General features: G+C 48.1%; 1 protein-coding gene across 1 annotated transcript; it reads left to right on the top strand.

Moving 5' to 3' along the window:
- Positions 1-19: 19 nt before the first annotated feature.
- On the top strand, positions 20-15,115 carry bod1l1 (biorientation of chromosomes in cell division 1-like 1). The gene is made up of 30 exons (XM_060063799.1): positions 20-281; positions 562-686; positions 939-1,129; positions 1,295-1,807; positions 2,134-2,283; positions 2,718-2,878; positions 3,033-3,129; positions 3,868-3,994; positions 4,108-4,168; positions 4,270-6,524; positions 6,577-6,634; positions 6,873-6,981; positions 7,167-7,298; positions 7,389-7,432; positions 7,724-7,778; positions 7,916-7,965; positions 8,129-8,210; positions 8,355-8,410; positions 8,720-8,795; positions 9,787-9,836; positions 10,126-10,384; positions 11,002-11,066; positions 11,268-11,331; positions 11,576-11,625; positions 11,774-11,819; positions 11,973-12,034; positions 12,319-12,448; positions 13,167-13,287; positions 13,705-13,785; positions 14,225-15,115. The coding sequence occupies exons 1-30, from the start codon at positions 165-167 to the stop codon at positions 14,349-14,351; spliced, it is 5,514 nt and encodes a 1,837-aa protein (XP_059919782.1). The 5' UTR covers positions 20-164; the 3' UTR covers positions 14,352-15,115.
- Positions 15,116-17,963: the final 2,848 nt, after the last annotated feature.

Below are 17,963 nucleotides of genomic sequence, written 5' to 3'. Positions count from 1 at the left end.
ACATTGGTAGTAATGTTTCTTCTTCCGGGTCAAAGCACTGTTTCGAAGTTGAACAACCATAATAGAAATCCGGGTGCCCGATTTGAATGTTCACGAATGAAAGAGGAAAGCTATTAATGTTATTTTAATTTTTATTAACTGTAGCTGGTTACTATTAGTGCCAAATGGCTGGTTTACCACCCGGTGACCCGCAGTTGGTGTCTATGATCGTCAATCATTTAAAAACCCAGGGTCTTTTTGACCAGTTTAGGAGGGACTGCCTGGCAGACGTGGATACTAAGGTACAGTTCAATCAATTGTAAACTTTATATCAGGATTTGTTATTGGTAAAGTATTATCAATATATATATTGGTATATTCTAAAACTCGCGAGCACCTCAGGAAATGTGCTGGTGTATAAAACCTGTCTGCTTTAAAGGTTACACCCGGGTGTAACATTTAAATCATAACAACAACCCGGCTGCATCCTATTTATCATAGACAATCTGTTTCTGTAACGGTACGGTGGTGTGTGTTTAACGTGGATATTAATGTAGATTCTTCCTCCACCGTCATTTACAGCCCGCTTACCTGAATCTGAAACAAAGAGTTGACAACTTTGTCTCCAATCACCTCTCAAACCACACATGGAGTCCTCATTTGAACAAGAACCAGCTCAGGAACAACATAAGACAGTTGGTGCTGCAGTAAGTGACGCATACCTGAACTTGCTCGCTATCCGTATTCATTTATATTTTTTCCCCTTGAGTGAATGTATATTCTACAATGTACACATTTTCATTTAGGGGATTTAACAGACTCTTTTACACAAAGCGACTTATGTTAAATATGTACTTCTAATAAAAGAGAAATGGTCACACCTTTTTGTGTGTTCATTATCAATCTCACGTGAATCATAAACACATAGTGGGACCTTCATTTTGAGTTTTACTTTTCAGGTCTGGTATGCTGGAACAGGGAGTTGACCGGATTGTGGCCCAGGTGGTCGATCCTAAGATCAACCACACCTTCAGGCCGCAGGTGGAGCGAGTGGTCCGGGAATTCCTGTCACCTGGCAGCTATAGCGAGGAGCCTCCCCTCCCAGTCTCCTCTGCTGACGTTAAACCTGAAAGCAGTGCTCTGGAGCAAGGTGAGCACATAATGATGTTATTCTTATTCAAAGCCAGATAGAAACATGCATGTTCCATTAGTTTTGGAATCAGAAAGGTATGTTTTCACTAGGGGCAGTTCACAGCTGGTGCAGTACGTTGGTTAAATGAGGCTGACCATCACACTATGTGGCTTTTATCTTTAGTCCCGTCAGCCGCCCCGCCCACCACGACGGCGAGCGACGCCATGTCCATCCTGGACACCATCACCTCCCTGAACCAGGGCGCCAGCTCCTGGGCCGGCCCGAGCGGGGAGAAGGGCCGCAAGGGCCCCACCTCCGAGGAGCCCATGCAGGGGGAGAAGGGAGACCATGACATGGTCATAGCAGAAGGGGGTGACCACAGCCAAGACGGACAGACCGCGGACGTGGCCGAGGAAGCTCAACTGGCGCTAGAGATCCAAGCGGTTGACATCAAGACGGAGGAGTCTCAGGAGTCCAGCAAGGAGGAGGGAGAGGCGGGGGAGGTGAAGACGAAAGAGGAGGAGACGGACGGGGAGGAGGGGGAGAAGGCAGGAGGCCTGGAGCAGGCCGACGAGGAGAAGGACAAGGCAGGCGGCCGGACCGGGAAGGCCTCCGCGGAGAAGCAGCAGGAGGACGACGACGTGTTGAAATCCCCCAATCAGATGAGGCAGAAGGCGAGGGAGAGGCTGAAGGAAGGTGAGCAGGGTGGAGAAGGATGGTGTTGCTGACGTCAAACTCCATTTATGTACAATGACTCGTTTATTCAATGCCTTTTTTATTATGTTTCGGTGTAAAAATTGCACTGCATGGTCAATTTACGTGAAAGCTTAACAAGCAATTAGAAGTCGGATATGGCACATATTATCAAATGTGAATTAATAATAACATATATTATAGATTCCATGGTGGTTTATTTGTATCCATATTATTATTATTATTATTATTATTATTATTATAATACCACAGCAATTAATAGGAACCGCCGTAGGAAGGATTGGATCTAACGTGTCTCTCCCCGGCAGAGTATTCCCTGGAGGACTCTGACCTGGAGGGCCTGAGTGACATCACCGTGAGCTCGGTGCACACCAGCGACCTGTCCTCCTTCGAGGAAGACAGCGACGAAGAGCAGCCACTGTCCTCGTCCTCCTCCGAGGGCCAGCTCCCGTCTGATGGTCTGTCTCTTTGCATTCTCCTTCTCATGTTTAGCTTTATTTCATATCATTAAAAATGAAAGACCAAAAAACAAGACGTCCTAGAAGAAATCCTTCCACCGTTCAGATTCTGTTAAAAGCGTTCCTGTTTTGAACGGGCCGATTGCTTGGCCTCCGGTATCATTGCTTCCAGCTTTCTTGAGAACCGCAAGTCCAAACAACTTGAAGCTCAACACTGCACTTCCTGAGTACTGAACAATGCACGCATCAAGCGTGATGCCGTTCGGATCTACAGTTGTCAAGAGAATTGAAAGACGGAGAGACATACAGAGACTCCTCGTTATACCTAAACATTAATAATGAATAAGCAACGAATGACTACGCGTTATTTTCAACCTCTTAAGGTAACCTTTCTTCTCATGGCTGAACCCTTATTTTTTCTACTTGAACTCCAGGAGAAGGAGGAGTGGATAAGGAAGCGAGTGCAGACAAAGAGGACGACGACAAGGAGCAGAAGCCCAGACGCAAGGCCTACGTCCACAAGCCCTTCCTGTACTCCCGTTACTATAGCGACTCGGACGACGAGGTCACGGTGGAGGAGCGGCGCAGATGTGCAGTAAGTTCCCCGCTCCCACGTGTTGTCTGAGTACTTTGCCTGAGTCGATTCTCTTACTTTCGGTTTGCAATGGAGAGAAACGTACTCGGAAGATTGATTTGTGCACGAGGCATGCGTGCGAGGCCGATCTATGACCTGATGGCTGTTCTGCTAGGCCAAGGACAAGGAGGACAGACTGCTCAAGAGACAACAGAACCGGGAGCGCATGGAGGAGAGGCGCAAGCAGAAAGCCGCGCAGGCCGAGCTGCAAGGTGCGGCCCCGTCCACTGGACCCTTCCCCTCTGGTTCTTCTGTAGAACCAGGGATGAGGTCGTCCTCTAGGGATCCTCGTGATCCATTGAGTCCGTTAGAAACACTTGCGCCACACGGATCTAATATACGAGAGCCCTGCTTCCTGCAGCGTGTCACAACGCGCTGAAGGAAGCAGGGCTCTCGTATATTAGAAGGGTTCCCCTTTAAGCCTTACTAACTCAATGTGCCGTGGTGCTGGTCGACTGAGAGTGTATTTTTAATAGGGATGCACCGAATATTCGGCCACCGAACATGGTCGGCCGAAAATGGCCCAAAACATAATGTTCGGTTTCGGCCGAAAGAGTAAAAAGGCCGAACATAATAAAGCGAACATTATTTTTTTTTGGTAAAATAAAAAAGTTTTACTCATTTATTTAAAGGTACATTGTTCTTAAATTCTTGCTATAATGTCTGCTGGAATGTTAGAAAACGTTCAGTATTAAATAAATCAAATTTATTTAATATATCAAATTTTTTATTGATTTTTTTTATAGAAAAGCACGACAAAAAAGTTTATAAAGGACATTTAGTTGTTTGATTTATGCAATGGTGAAAAATTAAAGCAAAATGAATGAAAAACATTAAAAGCCACATTCGGTATTCGGTTTCGGCCTTCGGCCAACTGTTTCAGTATATTCGGTTTCGGTTTCGGCCAATAATTTTCATTTCGGTGCGTCCCTCATCTTGAATCCCCCCAGCCCGGAGGAGGCAGCAGCGCAGCGACTCTCCCAGCGCAGAGGAACCCCAGGCCAAGCAGGCGCGCAAAGAGCGGAAAGTTCTGGAAAAGAAGATGGCCCTTAATAGGAAGAGGAAACTCGACTCACGGTGTGTGTCCAGGACTGTGTGTACGGGCTTGGATGTGTCTGTCTGAGCGCGTGTTTACATGGCTGTGTGATGCACTCTATTCGATTGACTAATGGATCATTCTTTTCCTTCAGGAAAGAGGGCGACACCTCAAGCAGGAAGAAATCAGACTCCGTTGGCGAAGGCTCAAAGAGAGTACGATTATTTTTTTTTTGAAACACTGATTAATACATGGCCATTTTGTTCATATTGTTTATCAATCTGATTTTATTTTTTTGTTTTTTTTCCCCAAATAGGAATCAAAATCGGGAGTGCTGAAGCCCCTGCAGCCAAAGTCCATCAGAAAAGAGTCGCAGTCGTTGGACGAGAGAAGCAGAAGGCACAGCGGGAGCGTTTCCGAGGACTCCAGCGAACCCAAAAAGAGCTCTGAAAAGAGCCGCACGCACTCCTTCATCCTGGAGCTGGAGCAGGGCTCCCAGGATGCCCTCAAGCACCGCCCTGCCGGGAAATTCGACCGGCATTCCCGCAAAGACTCTGTTTCTAAAGAGCGCAAGGAGAAGGATCGGAGCGTGTCGGACGAGCGTGCGAAACCCAAACCGAAGCCCGAGAAAAGTCGAGCAGAGGCCCAAACGGGAGAGGCGTCGCACAAGGAGGCTCCTGCCGCCAAAACGACAGTTTCTGAGGAGAAAGGGGAGAAAAAGGCAAAGGTCAAAGGTGAGAAGAAGACGCCGGGAGCGGCGAGGGAAGGGAGAGGGTCCGTGCTGGAAGGTGCGACGGACGAGGGGACGTCTAAAGACCCCGCGTCCTCCAAGAAAGGGAAGGCGGTCTCCATGGACTCCCCCAGACCGGAGAAGGAGAAGGAGGGAGAGAAGGAGAAGGAGAGGGGAAGGGAGAAGGTCAGAGAAAAGGAGAAGCCAAAAGGAGAGAAGAATTCCACTAAGAGTGAAAGCCCCAAGGTGCCGCTGACTCCGGACACGTCGAGCGCCTCCCGGGCGGAGCGCGGGGAGGTGGAAGTGGACGGCGCCAAGAGGAAGGAGAAGCCTCCCAAGGAGCTCCTACGACGCGCCAAGAGCTGCTCCGGAGACCGGCCGGGGGAGAAGCCCAAGGGGAAGACGGAGGGGCGGGACGGCGAGAGGGAGAAGACCGCCAAGGTCGACGCCGAGGCTCCGAAGGCGAGCAACAAGTCGAGCTCCGAGGCGGACAAGGACCCCCGGAGGTCCAAGCTCACGGAGAAGGGGAAAGTCCCGGAGAAGACGTCCAAGTCGAAGGTCAGGGAGGACGTGAAGAGTCCGTCGTCGTCGTCGTCGTCCAAGAGCGAGAAGAAGGCTCCGGCCGCCGAGGTCAAAGGTAAAGCGGTCCCGCCGGTCGGCAAACACGACGCCGCCGCCAAGGAAAAGGGGAAGGACGGGAGCGCGAAGGAAAACCGGCACGCCCCGGAAGAGCCTCTCCAGGAGAAACCCGAGGAAACCCGCAGGGCTGCCAAGAGGAAGGCCGAGAAGGGCGACAAGATCCCGGAGAGAAAGGACAACGACGGGCCCGAGGCGAAGAAGAAGACGACGAAGGGTCACCAGGGCGACGACAAGGGTCGCCAGGGCGACGACAAGGGTCGCCAGGGCGACGACAAGGGTCGCCAGGGCGACGACAAGCTTGAGAAGGCGGCGGCGTCCTCGCTTCCCTCTCCGGTTGTCGAGGCGGATGAAACGCCGGCCGAGAAACCGGCGCTCCCCCAGGACGCCAGCACCGTCCTCGGTCCCGCCGTCGCCACGGTGACCCCCAGCACGACCACCCCCAGCACCCCCGCCCCCACCACCGCCGCCACCGTCCCCACCACCACCGCCACCACCGCCTCCCCGTCAGACGACACGTACGACGACGCCCTCAGCGACATCACGCCCGAGCCCGGCGAGGGAGAGACGGAGGCGCGTCTCAGAGACCTGGAGGGTCTGCCGGCGGCGGCGCCCAGCGCGGCGGCCGACCCCCTGCTGACCCTGGTGGACATCTGCACGTCGGCGGACGCCCTGGTCACGCGGGACCCCCCCCCCCAGGCGCCGGTGGCGGCGGACGCAGAGGACGCCGAGATCAAGATGATGACGGAGGCCGCGCTGACCCTCCTGTCCATGGACCCGGAGAGCATCCTGTCCGCCGGGGCCCCCTTCGCTCGCCCCCCTCCCCCTGCGGACGCCGCGGAGGGGCTGGTGCCTCCGGGCGAGGCTCCCGCTGCCGGGGACGCAGGGAAGGGCGCGGCCGCTGATGCACCCCCTGCGGCGGGGGTCGAACCCGCGACTGAAAGGGAGGAAGAGCCGTCCCCGGTCTCCCCGGACCGGGTCGCTGAGCCTGAGGACGGGAAGGACCAAAGGACAGGCACGGCCGCAATACTCTTCTTTGAAATGTCATTTAAGGACGTATTCATATTCGTGTGTGTGTGTGTGTGTGTGTGTGTGTGTGTGTGTGTGTGTGTGTGTGTGTGTGTGTGTGTGTGTGTGTGTGTGTGTGTGTGTGTGTGTGTGTGTGTGTGTGTGTGTGTGTGTGTGTGTGTGTGTGTGTGTGTGTGAGAGATTTATTTTGAACTTGAGCATCATTCCTTCCACAGATGCGTCCGATAGGTCAGAGAAAGAACCAATGGTCTCCAGGGAGCGGACGGCGCCTTCACCTGTTCCAGAGGTGAGAAGTCACATGATCAGTCTCGCCACGGGATTCGCTGTGCATCCAGAATATATCTGGTGGTCATTCTGAATAGCTTCTTAAACATTTTATATTAGTGCAATATAATGCATGATTAAATCTTTTTTTTTTTTTTACTATTTCATTTTAACTTGATTTAACTAAACTGAACTGAACGTTGACGGTATAATATTCAAACAAATGTGTGTTTACCGTTCCTCTATTCTTTCTATTATAGGTTGATCAAATTAAGTCTGACAAGATTTCAAATCTCAGAGATCCAGAGATGGAAGCAGAACCAGAAACGCCCTCTGTCGACCTGTTGTCACCGGAAATGGGAATTAACAGTAAGAAGTTTTGATCTGATGTGGCTTTGTGAGTACGTCAACTGTAATAAAATGTAGATGTTCCCTGGTGAAATGGTTTCTGTGATAAAGACGCAGCCATTTACTTCGGGAAACTGTTTTCTGTGTGCTTAACTGTGGTGGCTCATGTCTAAGGTTTTCTGATTTACTTTGTACCACTGCTTCAGCTGCAGGCGAAGCTGTGTCCGAACACCTTGAGACCAAGGTAAAGGCAGAAACACCCGCCAACACCCGGGTGATCAGCTCTGAACCTCTCCCAACCAATGTGTCGGAAGAGTCTGAAAGCTCCAGCCAACCTGGTGAGGCACGATGCGTATATTTAAGCAAAGAAAGGAGAATACCAGTCTTTCCTTTTCAATACTGTGATCTGATCTTTCTTCCTCCTTTAGGGGAACCCAAGCCAGAGGTGGTGGGTGCCGAGATGAGCGCGAAGGTGAGCCGCAGAGCGTGGATGTATACACTTTCCGCTAGCTGTTATTTTGGTGGTTTGATCTCCTAGCTAAGCGGCCCCTGAGCGAGACTCATAACCCTTGCTGCTCCCTCCAGGCTGGGCCGCTGTTCTGGCTGACACCTTTTGGTGTATGAATGTGTTTTATGAATGTGTAAATGTGAGCACTAATTGAAAAGCGCTTCGAGTTGCCGTAGGTTAGAAAATCTCGGATAACTGCAGTCCTATTTTTAGCGTTGGGGTTATATTTCTGAGCCGTCTGTTTCTGGCCAATAGGAAGAGGAGATGGAGGTTGGGGAGATTCAGGCAACGGTGGACGTTGACAACGTTGGTAAGTAGCTAGTCGTCATTCCTTATTCTGTTCAAAATCTAACTTTGACGGTTTTTTAATAATGCTATTCTTCATGTATAGTAGATGATCGAGATCAGAAAAACGTTCTTGTTATTTACATTTGTTGTTTTCATTAGCCGCTCAAACAGTTCCGGGGGGAGAGGGGGTCACAAAAGATTCACAAAATGTAAGTCATCTCTGAACATTCACACAGTAGTATTAGTTCAAACCGTGTGCTTGAAAAGAAGGAGGTGAATGTGATATTGACTATGATGTATTATGTTTGCTATTGTTAACTAAACCACATATTAATCTGACTATTGATTGATTGTGTTGTTTGTATCTCACAGCCGGTGTGTGATGTTCCGGCCCCGACGCTGGAGGTTGAAGGGACCAAGCATCAACATGAATCCAAGACTGCGGAAGATACCGGTGAGTGTGGTCACTACATCTCCTCGCCTGGACCGTTCATGTAATTTAAATAATGATCACAAACCATCAGTTGAAATGGATCAACAAACAATCAGTTTCCTCAGAGTCAACTTGGCTTGTTGTGTGTTGCCTTCTCTCTTCCAGTCTCTGACTTGGATAAGGAGGAGGAGGAGGAGAGGACCACGGACCTGTCCCAGAAGGTCAATATCTTCAAATGATTCTATTATTCTTTGAATCAGCCATTGTGTGTGTGTGTGTGTGTGTGTGTGTGTGTGTGTGTGTGTGTGTGTGTGTGTGTGTGTGTGTGTGTGTGTGTGTGTGTGTGTGTGTGTGTGTGTGTGTGTGTGTGTGTGTGTGTGTGTGTGTGTGTGTGTGTGTGACCACACTGTGTTAATGCCCTGCCCGACAAGTTGAGCTAGACAGGTCCCTACGACTGACACACGATTCAGTGAAATAACAATCTGCTTCACCTGATCCGCATTCTTAATTCTATTCATTTTGTTCTTCAGGAAGATAAAACGGAGGGGAGACTGACCCGCAAGCGGAGGCTTTCAATGCAGAAATCCTCCTGCAGCAAGGACTCTGGTACTTTATGTTTACTATTACGTATACTCTATTTATACTCTGTCAAAGGAAACTTTTGGATCAGGGTTATGCATTGACCTGCACGGCACGGGACTTGAAGAGTGTGTATCTGACCCGTGTCGCCTGTAGGGCTGGTTAGTGTTACAGCTCATTCTTATGAACAAGTTAGACTGTTAACAGTGAGATATTATGGCGTTTATATAGAATCATTCCTAGGATTCGAGTTAAAAAGATGTAGCAATATATAGCAAAGCAGGGAGACTGCCCTGGAGGAGGACAGGAAAGCCAAAGGGAGGCACGTGTCTGCCCAAAATCTGAAAAAGCACTGGTACTGCAAAGGGAAAATGTAATGTGCTTTAGTGGGCTGGACTGAAGTTGTGTGTAGTGGGGTATTGTATGTCATTATTTTTAAGTTATTTGTAATTGATGCGACTGACTTATTTTTTTTTGCTAGCACTGCTTCATATAGGTCTGAATGTCACTGACAGGCTTTTATGTACCAATTTAACAGAGTTTGTAGAAAGTATCTCATGAATCATAGGAGGGGCAGCGGGCACCACCCATTGCTCATTTTAGTTTTTTTCCTGGCATTAAAAGGTTGTCGCCTTTTTGGGCCTTCACCAGTTTGCACCCCTGATTATCCCAGATTAACAACTACCTGAATAACGTTTTGGTTATTCACCTAAGTGAGAAATATGCTGAGACGTTATTTTTATAGAAGGACACCACAGTATTCTACAGTCTCTCACAGGTCTCAATGCTTGGCCTCCCCGGTGCTAGTCGTAAACTAGAGAGTAAATTGCTCCTCGTTGACCTCTCCTGGTCATAGTTTTCCCTCCCGGTACGAGGACTTGGACAAAAAGGGTACTTTATTATTAAACGTTGTCATTAGCGCGGCTGGAGTAGATGAAAATACAGTTGAAGCCGATGAAAATACCTGACCTCCCTGTGAAAATACATGCAAACGTAATAATTGTCATTCTTTCTACAGATTCAGCTGAGAAGGAGGAAAAGGACGGCCAAGAGCAACCGCCTGTCGAGGTAGGAAAATAAAATAAAATCAAACCAAACACTACAAATACACGGCGGTTTGGCCTCCATTTTGAATTGGTTGCTTTCCGAGCTCAATTACTCGCTCCTAGCACTTTTCGGGGCCCTTAGCTCGAACTTGTTCGAACGATGGGTTAGCTCACGTTCACTGCGTCTCTCCGTTACGGTTTACAATCTGTTTGTGTTCGTTTGTCTCATTCCTATTGCCGGATGAATGAGTGAATTTAATGGCTATCTGGACGTTTGAATCCCTTCGTCTCTTCGTTCTGTTTGTCCTCAGGAAACCGAAGAGGTCAAGGCCCCGGAGGCCAGAGCTCCCCGCCGAGGACGGTCGTCCAGAGCTGGGCCCGGGGTGGAGGAGGGGGTGGAGGAGGAGGTGGAGGAGGAGGCGGAGGAGGAGGTGAAGGAGGAGGAGGAGACGCCCCCCAAGGAGGTGGAGAAGAAGGCAGAGACTCCCACCCGCAGGGGGCGCCGTCCAGCGAACCAGGCCCAAGACACCACCACCTCCACCTCAACCACCACCACCACCACCACCACCAGTAAGGGTCTCCATATCAAGAGGCTAGCGACTCTCTTAGGGACTAGAAGTCTTGGTTAATAATAATTTTGTCAAAAGATCTATTGAAATCAAGCAGTATTAGGACTTCAATTGCGTCGCTACTTTTGTGCCAAAGGGGGATATTGAGTAAGGTTGTATCAATTGGCTAATAATAATTATTTAGGCTTTTAGCAGCTTGCAACAAAATACTTTAGTCTTTTGGATGGATATCGTAAAGTGGCAGGCAGGTGTCGGACATCTTGCCCAAGGTGCCTACAAAGTAGGCTGTGAGCGTGGACATTTGAGTTCAAGACCACAACACCGTAAGCACGACACTGTCCTTCCCCAACTGTAAGGCATCCAGTTTGGCCGTGGCATGGCTCGGTTGACATGTTTCCATCGACCAAAGACCTCTTCCTTACCTGTCAGATAGTTATTGTTTTGGATGTAGGGCTCGTCTTGAGCCTTCACAGGGCTGTTCTGGGAATGAATGTCCAGAGCTTAATCCGTTTAGAAGGGCACATGTAAATATAACAGAACCTCACTGTATTGGCCTAGCCCAAAGTGTGGATCCTTTATTCAGGACAATAACCCTTTCCTTCCTTCTCTCATCTCCAGTTGTTCGGGAGGAAGATGAGAAGAAAGATGAGGAGAAAGAAGAAACCCCATTGGACCAAAAAGAGGTTCGGTTTGTTCCCAGCTATTGTTAAATATATGCAATATCAGATCATTATTATCGGATATGCACCTGAATGACGAGGTGAGAGACAACCCATTCAGCAGACTCAAATATGTTAAAACTCAAGTGTAATATTGGGGTGTATGGAGCGAGCTGGTATGATGACCAACTCACTGTTTATACCTGTTTCCCGTCGTCTCGTCAGCCCGAGGCCCGCGGAGTCATTGATGCGGTGGAGCCGTCCCATTCTGGGCTTACCTCCCAAACTGGTGAGCTGGCTTCTGATTCAGTTACCGTCCCACTTGGTCCTCGTCTCTGGCTTTGTGTTTAAAGAGAGACCAGTGCCGAGTACGGTGTGGTTGGGGAGCTAGTCAGCTAACTAGCCTAGTCAGCTAACTAGCCTAGTCAGCTAACTAGCCTAGTCGGGTAGCTGGCCAGCTAAAAAGATAATGACACAATTTAATTGTTTCAGCCTTTGTTTCTCCCCCCCCCTCCTCCCAACTGCTTCTCTAGGTGAGCCCTCAAAAACAGAAGGTTGTGAAGAGACACAGAAATCTGCAGAAGTGAGTTTTATTCCCAGTATGTGTACATGTTCTGACCTTTGTTATGTCTGTGTTTTCATGCCCGCTGTGGTCTTGTCAACCCTGAGGTAAAAAAAAGTTTAGATCCTGATGTCTTCTGTTCATTGCGCTTGTGTCGTTGTCCCTACAGGAGACCAGCGATGAGCAAGAGGAGAAACAACACAGCCCAGACGACGGTGGGAGAAACACACAACATAATGCACATTGAATTTGTTCCAATGTGCTTTAAGTTTAAGATCATCCCCACGGATCTGACTTATCTGCCATCTTTAACAAAAAATCGGTTAGATGTTAATCTGATGGTTTTTTTGTCTCTCTCTTCCTCTCAGGCGACCAATCAGAACACCTGGAGGAAGGAAAACAGGAAGGCTCCAGTGATAACAAGACAGACGTATGCAAATACACCAAATACCAAAGAACACACATATGGATATGTGGCAAAATAAACAGCAATGAAACTAAATAATATTTATATTATTTTATATTGCTATTGTTTGTATAGGTTTCTTTACCATTACTGTATTTTCGAGTAGAGGATTACTAAGAATTAAACTAGCCTCATCTGTGTAATCATCCGCTTCACAACGTACCTCCTGGTACTTTCTCCTTATGAAATGCAAACATTTGGTGCGGCACAGATCTCCACTGAGTGGTTGTCCGTGTCCCCGTCTGAAGGTGGAGGAGGAGCAGCCCCGGGCGGAGCAGGAGACCACTCCCAAGAAGCCCGCTCGGAGGGGCCGGCCTCCCAAAGCAGCAACAGCCGCCGCTGCCGCCGCCGCCGCCGCCGCCGCCAACGCAGACTCAGGTACAGCCTTCAAAACACTAGAACTAAAGATGACGTCATACCCCTGCGTATACCAAAATAGGGTCAGTGGGGAGTTCACCGTCACTGCATGAGCTCCCAAGCAGCCAACGCGTATGCCTGGCTCCGGGTGTTCTACTGAACGTGTTCATAAAGCGCACGTCTTGTCTCTGATCAGCTGACGCTATGTTGGGTAACAGCCAGCTGTTTGGTACCGTTGATCCACCCCAGAAGCCAAACGCCCTCGATGCCCCTCAGCGGCCAGCCGGGTGATGGATGAGCACTGCCCTCCTTTATCGTTGGCTTAGATTTGCGCACCATTCCTCTGCTTTGCTGGAAGGTCCGTCAACAGAAAGTGTGTTTCCCAAGCAACGTCTGTGTTGCCTCACTAAAGTGGTTGCGTACAAGTTCGCTTCAAAATCTGAAAGTTGTTTTGTTTTAAAGCTTTTCTTCTTATTTTGCTTGGCCTTCTGTAAATGCTCGTAATTGTGTAACTTTATAATTGATTAATACTATTGTTGTCAGCCATATGCAGAATGCTTGAACTCATGGTAATGCTAAACGATTTGGACACCTAATTTGCCATCTTGGATTAGCAAAGTACATCTAGTCGTGTTAAAGCGTCCAGCTTTACCTCCATATCAGCTGTTTGGATGATGATGATTCATCAACCAACGTCATATATTTGTTGTTTCTTTGTTGTTTATCTTGTTTATCTTAGCCGACAAAATGGAAGAGAAGGCAGACGAGAGCGGGCTGAACACGGAGGAAGATGAGGATGAGGAGGAAGGGGATCACAAGAGCCGAACTACGCGCTCAGCTTCTCGCATGGAGGCCGAGAAGTACGCACACACACGCACGCGCACACACACACACACACACACACACACACACACACACACACACACACACACACACACACACACACACACACACACACACACACACACACACACACACACACACACACACACACACACACACACACACACCCCCCCCCTTGGCAGACAACGCCATCTCAACGATCCGATTCCTGGAACCTGGCTATCAACTCCGCACAATTTCCTGTGTTTATTAACCCTGCGTCTGGATGCAAAAACAAGCTGTTGATATTGATGTGGATGTTTGGCGTCCGATAAACGAGGGCCACAGAGGAGTTGGCCTCCGTCGCCATGTTGGCCCCAACGAGGCGGCTCCTGGATGGGGTTTACAGTAGTTCCGCCTGTAACCGTTTTTCCTCCTGTTTACGTTGCTGCTAGAAACAAGCCCAGTAAACCGTCGACGCGCGCCAGTCGGCACAGCGGCGGGAAGGAGGAGGCCCCGGGTGGCAGCACGCCGCGGTGAGTTTGGGCCCCCCTGCCGGGTTCCACCGGGGACCCCCTGTTGAGCCAGGGGGCTTAACCCTGGACGCCGCGGGCCTGGCTACTGAGTCCATACCGTTCCCCTCTCCTTACCGTTCAGATCAGGGCGATGGGGGCGATGGGGGCGTCTGAGTAGAACAGTTTGTAATCGCTTGAGTGGAAAATAACAACCACGGCTTACCAAGCGATATTACCCATAAGTATGAGGATAAAATAGCGCTTGAGGGAGGTCCTACATGATTGAGATGTGTTATTATTGAGCTTCGTAAACGGTATTTTAACGCCATGCATTTGAAAGCTATGGACAGAGAGCGCAACAGTGGTATTCGTCGCCAAACGATTACTAATCAAACTAAATGATTCCCCCTCTGACTCTTGTCTCTCGTCCATCCCCCCCCCCCCCCCCCCCCCCCCACAGTGGAACGCGGGGGCAGGCCGCCGGAGCCAAGGGGGCTCGTAAACGCGAGGCCAGCCCCCCTGCGGTGCGCACCCGGGGGGCAGCACCCAAGCCAGAGGAGACCCCCTCCAAGAGATCCAAGCGCTGAGAATAGACCACTGCGCTGCATTTTTTTTTAACCTTTATATTTTTAGTCGTACTTTGTGGGGCGTTTTGTCCTTTTTTTTAATTATTATTCGCTATGCTATTATTGTAAATATTATTTCACATCCGTGTCAAACTCACACCCTTCGAGAACCAAATGGACACCTGTTATATTTTGCGGATCTTAAAGCCCTGTCTCTTACTGGCATTCTGCACACAAGGCAGTGAGCCGGGCTGAGTGTTGTGGCGAAGGGTATTGAAGCTCTCTGGTTAGTATTATACCTTCCCTGTGATGGTTGGGGGGGTGGGGGGGGGCTTTGAGCAGGAATCCTTCTGAATGCCTTCGGCAGCCGTACAACCCATATGGCTTCGATCAGGCGTCATCATTTCATCATTTATTCAGTAATGCCCTGCGAAGGAGAGTATTTTTGACCAATCAAGGGCCTTACTTGTAATTGGGTCCGATTTTCAGGCATGGGTGTGAAAGTGTCACTTTGGTTAGCTTTGAGACCCGCTCAAATGTTTAGTTTATTTGATGCAAGTCGATACTTTTTCATTGTTGTGGACATCAAATAATAATTATTCATTCTGTGAATGTAACGGAGACATTTTTCTCCCATTTTTATCATGTTTTATTTTTAATGTTCTCGGTATGAATTCTCATTTGAATAGCAAAACAGTATTTGGCAACTATATGTGAACACGTTCAGCTTCATACAGTAGCCTACACTCTGGTTCTATGTGATTAAAGTACATTTTTTTAACAGACTGCATGTACTGTACTCTATTGTACGAGTAACCAAGGTCTTAAATGGGTCATTTGTGCGAATGAAACCAAGCTATTTATTTTTACGCAAACGAAATATGAAAAATAAATAAATATATTTTGCTAATGTTTAACCCTATAACGTACTTTAGCGCACTACAGTCAAAATGTCATGTCTATTGTGTGTCACGTAGTTTCATCTATTACAATTCCTAAATTATGTTCAGTACTATAATGAGTATAACGTTATATTTGGTAGGCCTAGCGTGATGTTAACGTGTATCAGAGTATCATTTTCCTGTTGGATGTGCGATCATTCAATGTGTTCATAATCAAACCTTCGAACCAATATCACTGCGGGAAATAGGACATTCCTGCGTATTAAATAATATCTTACTCAAAGTAGAAGAAAACAAAGATAGGCCTACTTGATTGAGGGGACTTGGAGAAGGAGGGGGGCAACATAGTTTGCCATGAAAGTTTTTGATTGGCAATAAATCTGATAATTGCTGATGTTATGAGGGTCGGGCTTAGACACTGATTCTTAGAACCAAATCCAAAAAAAAATTCCAACCATTTTTTATTTTATTTTTTTTACAATCAATTACCGTACGTGTTTCTGGTTACCGTACCTTCCTGTAGGCTAGCGTGCCGACCATACTTTTCTCCAGTTTATTAAAAAAAATAACATCGGCCTATAGGGCCTATATCCTCAAGTATCACTTTTGTGGTTGGGAGAGTTTGAGCACCCGGCCAACTCAAGAACGATTGGGGTTGACGTCTTGTGACAAAACAAACCTCCTTGGCTATAGCTCGACGCAATCGTGATGGACACGCGCACTGTGGGACCTTCTCCTAATGATACAGTTTAACCGCCAAGCCGAGCGCTCGAGCTCCCGGTGTAGCTCTTACTTGAGCGGGCTGTGGAAAAGACGGTGGGGGGGGTTGCCTTCATCAGACGAATGGAATGGAAGTACCGTAGGGTTTGAGCAGAGGTTGTCCTACAGTGGAGCCGCTTACCATTCGCGGCTGGGTTAAGGGGCTCCACGTTGGGAGTGGTCTTTCCTCTACTGGGGATATGGCCAACGAGACTGGCACGGAACATAATGGCCGCCTATTCAGCTGCTTCTCTCACGTAACACGTAAAAGTTAACAGGTGTTAAACGTCAGAAGGGTTTCAGGCGAGAGGCACCGAAATAGAGACAGGCAGCTGGGAGGAATAGTGGTTTAATGGTTTCTTTTGGTATTTATTTCGCAGTATTGAAATTATTCTGTGGCAGAGACTAGTTTAATATAATATGGTGTAGGCCTATATGTGAAATTTCAGAGCAAAGAAAAACACATAAGACATAAATCTTTAAGATTGTCCGTCTATATCCACCAATCCATATACTCAAAGAGAGAGGATGATATTCCTATACTTACATTGAAAATAATATGAAACTGCATCATCAAAATAACGTATTGTCTATAACCTCCAGTTTTTGCAGGTGCACAAGTTGGATTGAGAACAGAAAAGGTGGAGAAAAGAAGCATTGAGTATTCAATTATTCAATGTTATAATGATTGAAACTCATAGATAGGTGAGCAGAGTAGAAAACAGCCATGTGCTGCCAGGGTCCTGATGAGGGTGCGCAAGCATGACCACATCACCCCCATCCTGAAATCACTGCACTGGCTCCCTGTCCCACTCAGAATTGAGTACAATGTCTCCCTCCTCACCCACCAGTGCCTTCACGGACTTGCCCCCCTCTACCTTCAGGAACTCCTCACCCCCCCCCCCCCCCCCCCGACAAACTCACTTACACTCTGTTCAGGATCCACTCACACCCTCCAAACCCGACATACGAAGCTGTGCACCATGGGTGATCGGGCCTTTTCTGCTGCTGCCTAGACTATGGAACGCCCTCCCTGACCACCTGAGGGCTCCACAGACTACAGCTCTTTTTAAACGGAACCTCAAAACCCATCTCTTTAAAAGAGCATTTAGCTAAACTTTCTTTGAGGTTTCCCCTTTTAATAGTTTTTTTTTCTCTGAAGCACTTTGAGATTCTTGAATATAAAGTGCATCATAAATAAAATGTATTATTATTATTATTATGTATGGCAACCCAACTCCCAGTCGGGGGCGTTCAACCACAGAAGGTCACCGTCGGACAACCTCAGAGCACTCCTAAATAGTTTTCAGAACCACACTACCTCGTGTGACTTCAAGCGTGTCGGCATTTCACATCTGACATGATACTGACGAAACCCGGATTGTTGTCCGACAGACATTTTCATTCATGCGTGCCCTGAAGTGAGCATCAATCAGGGAACACTTAGATAGCTGGAGTTTGTGGAGAATGGGAGAAAGCTTTTATGATGCGCTTGAGCAACAAATGCATTAGCCAATGTTCCAGAAGAGGTCATTTTTCAGGAGCCGATGAGCAAATATACTATCCATCTCTCTGACTTTGTCTATCTAGCTTTATGTATCTAGCTGTATATATCTGCCTCTATCTATCTACCTGTATCTATCTCCATCCATCTATCAAATAAATTGGAATGTTTGGGCTTTACACATGCATACACAGCTATGCATGCTCACACACAAATATATATACGTATGTATCCACACATGCATGCCCATACAAACAAACACAAATGCAGATATGCAAGCATTCACGCTTGGTTGCACACACACACATGCATGCATAACGCACATGTGCACAGTCTTGCCGACACTCATGCATGCACATACATAGACATGCACATGTGCACACACATGAAGGCCAAATTGCAGGCTCACACACACACACACACACACACACACACACACACACACACACACACACACACACACACACA

The sequence above is a fragment of the Gadus macrocephalus genome, chromosome 10, assembly GCF_031168955.1.
Source record: "Gadus macrocephalus chromosome 10, ASM3116895v1".
Classification (NCBI taxonomy): domain Eukaryota; kingdom Metazoa; phylum Chordata; class Actinopteri; order Gadiformes; family Gadidae; genus Gadus; species Gadus macrocephalus.
The sequence above is the reverse complement of the archived record's forward strand: the minus strand, read 5'-3'. Positions and strand labels throughout refer to the sequence as shown.

Bases quoted from the DNA above. Each gene is read 5' to 3' on its own strand.
- bod1l1 (XM_060063799.1), top strand. From the start codon at position 165: ATGGCTGGTTTACCACCCGGTGACCCGCAGTTGGTGTCTATGATCGTC. The intron at 8,796-9,786 runs GTACTTTATGTT...TTCTTTCTACAG, and splicing joins CTCCTGCAGCAAGGACTCTG to ATTCAGCTGAGAAGGAGGAA. The intron at 9,837-10,125 runs GTAGGAAAATAA...GTTTGTCCTCAG, and splicing joins AAGAGCAACCGCCTGTCGAG to GAAACCGAAGAGGTCAAGGC.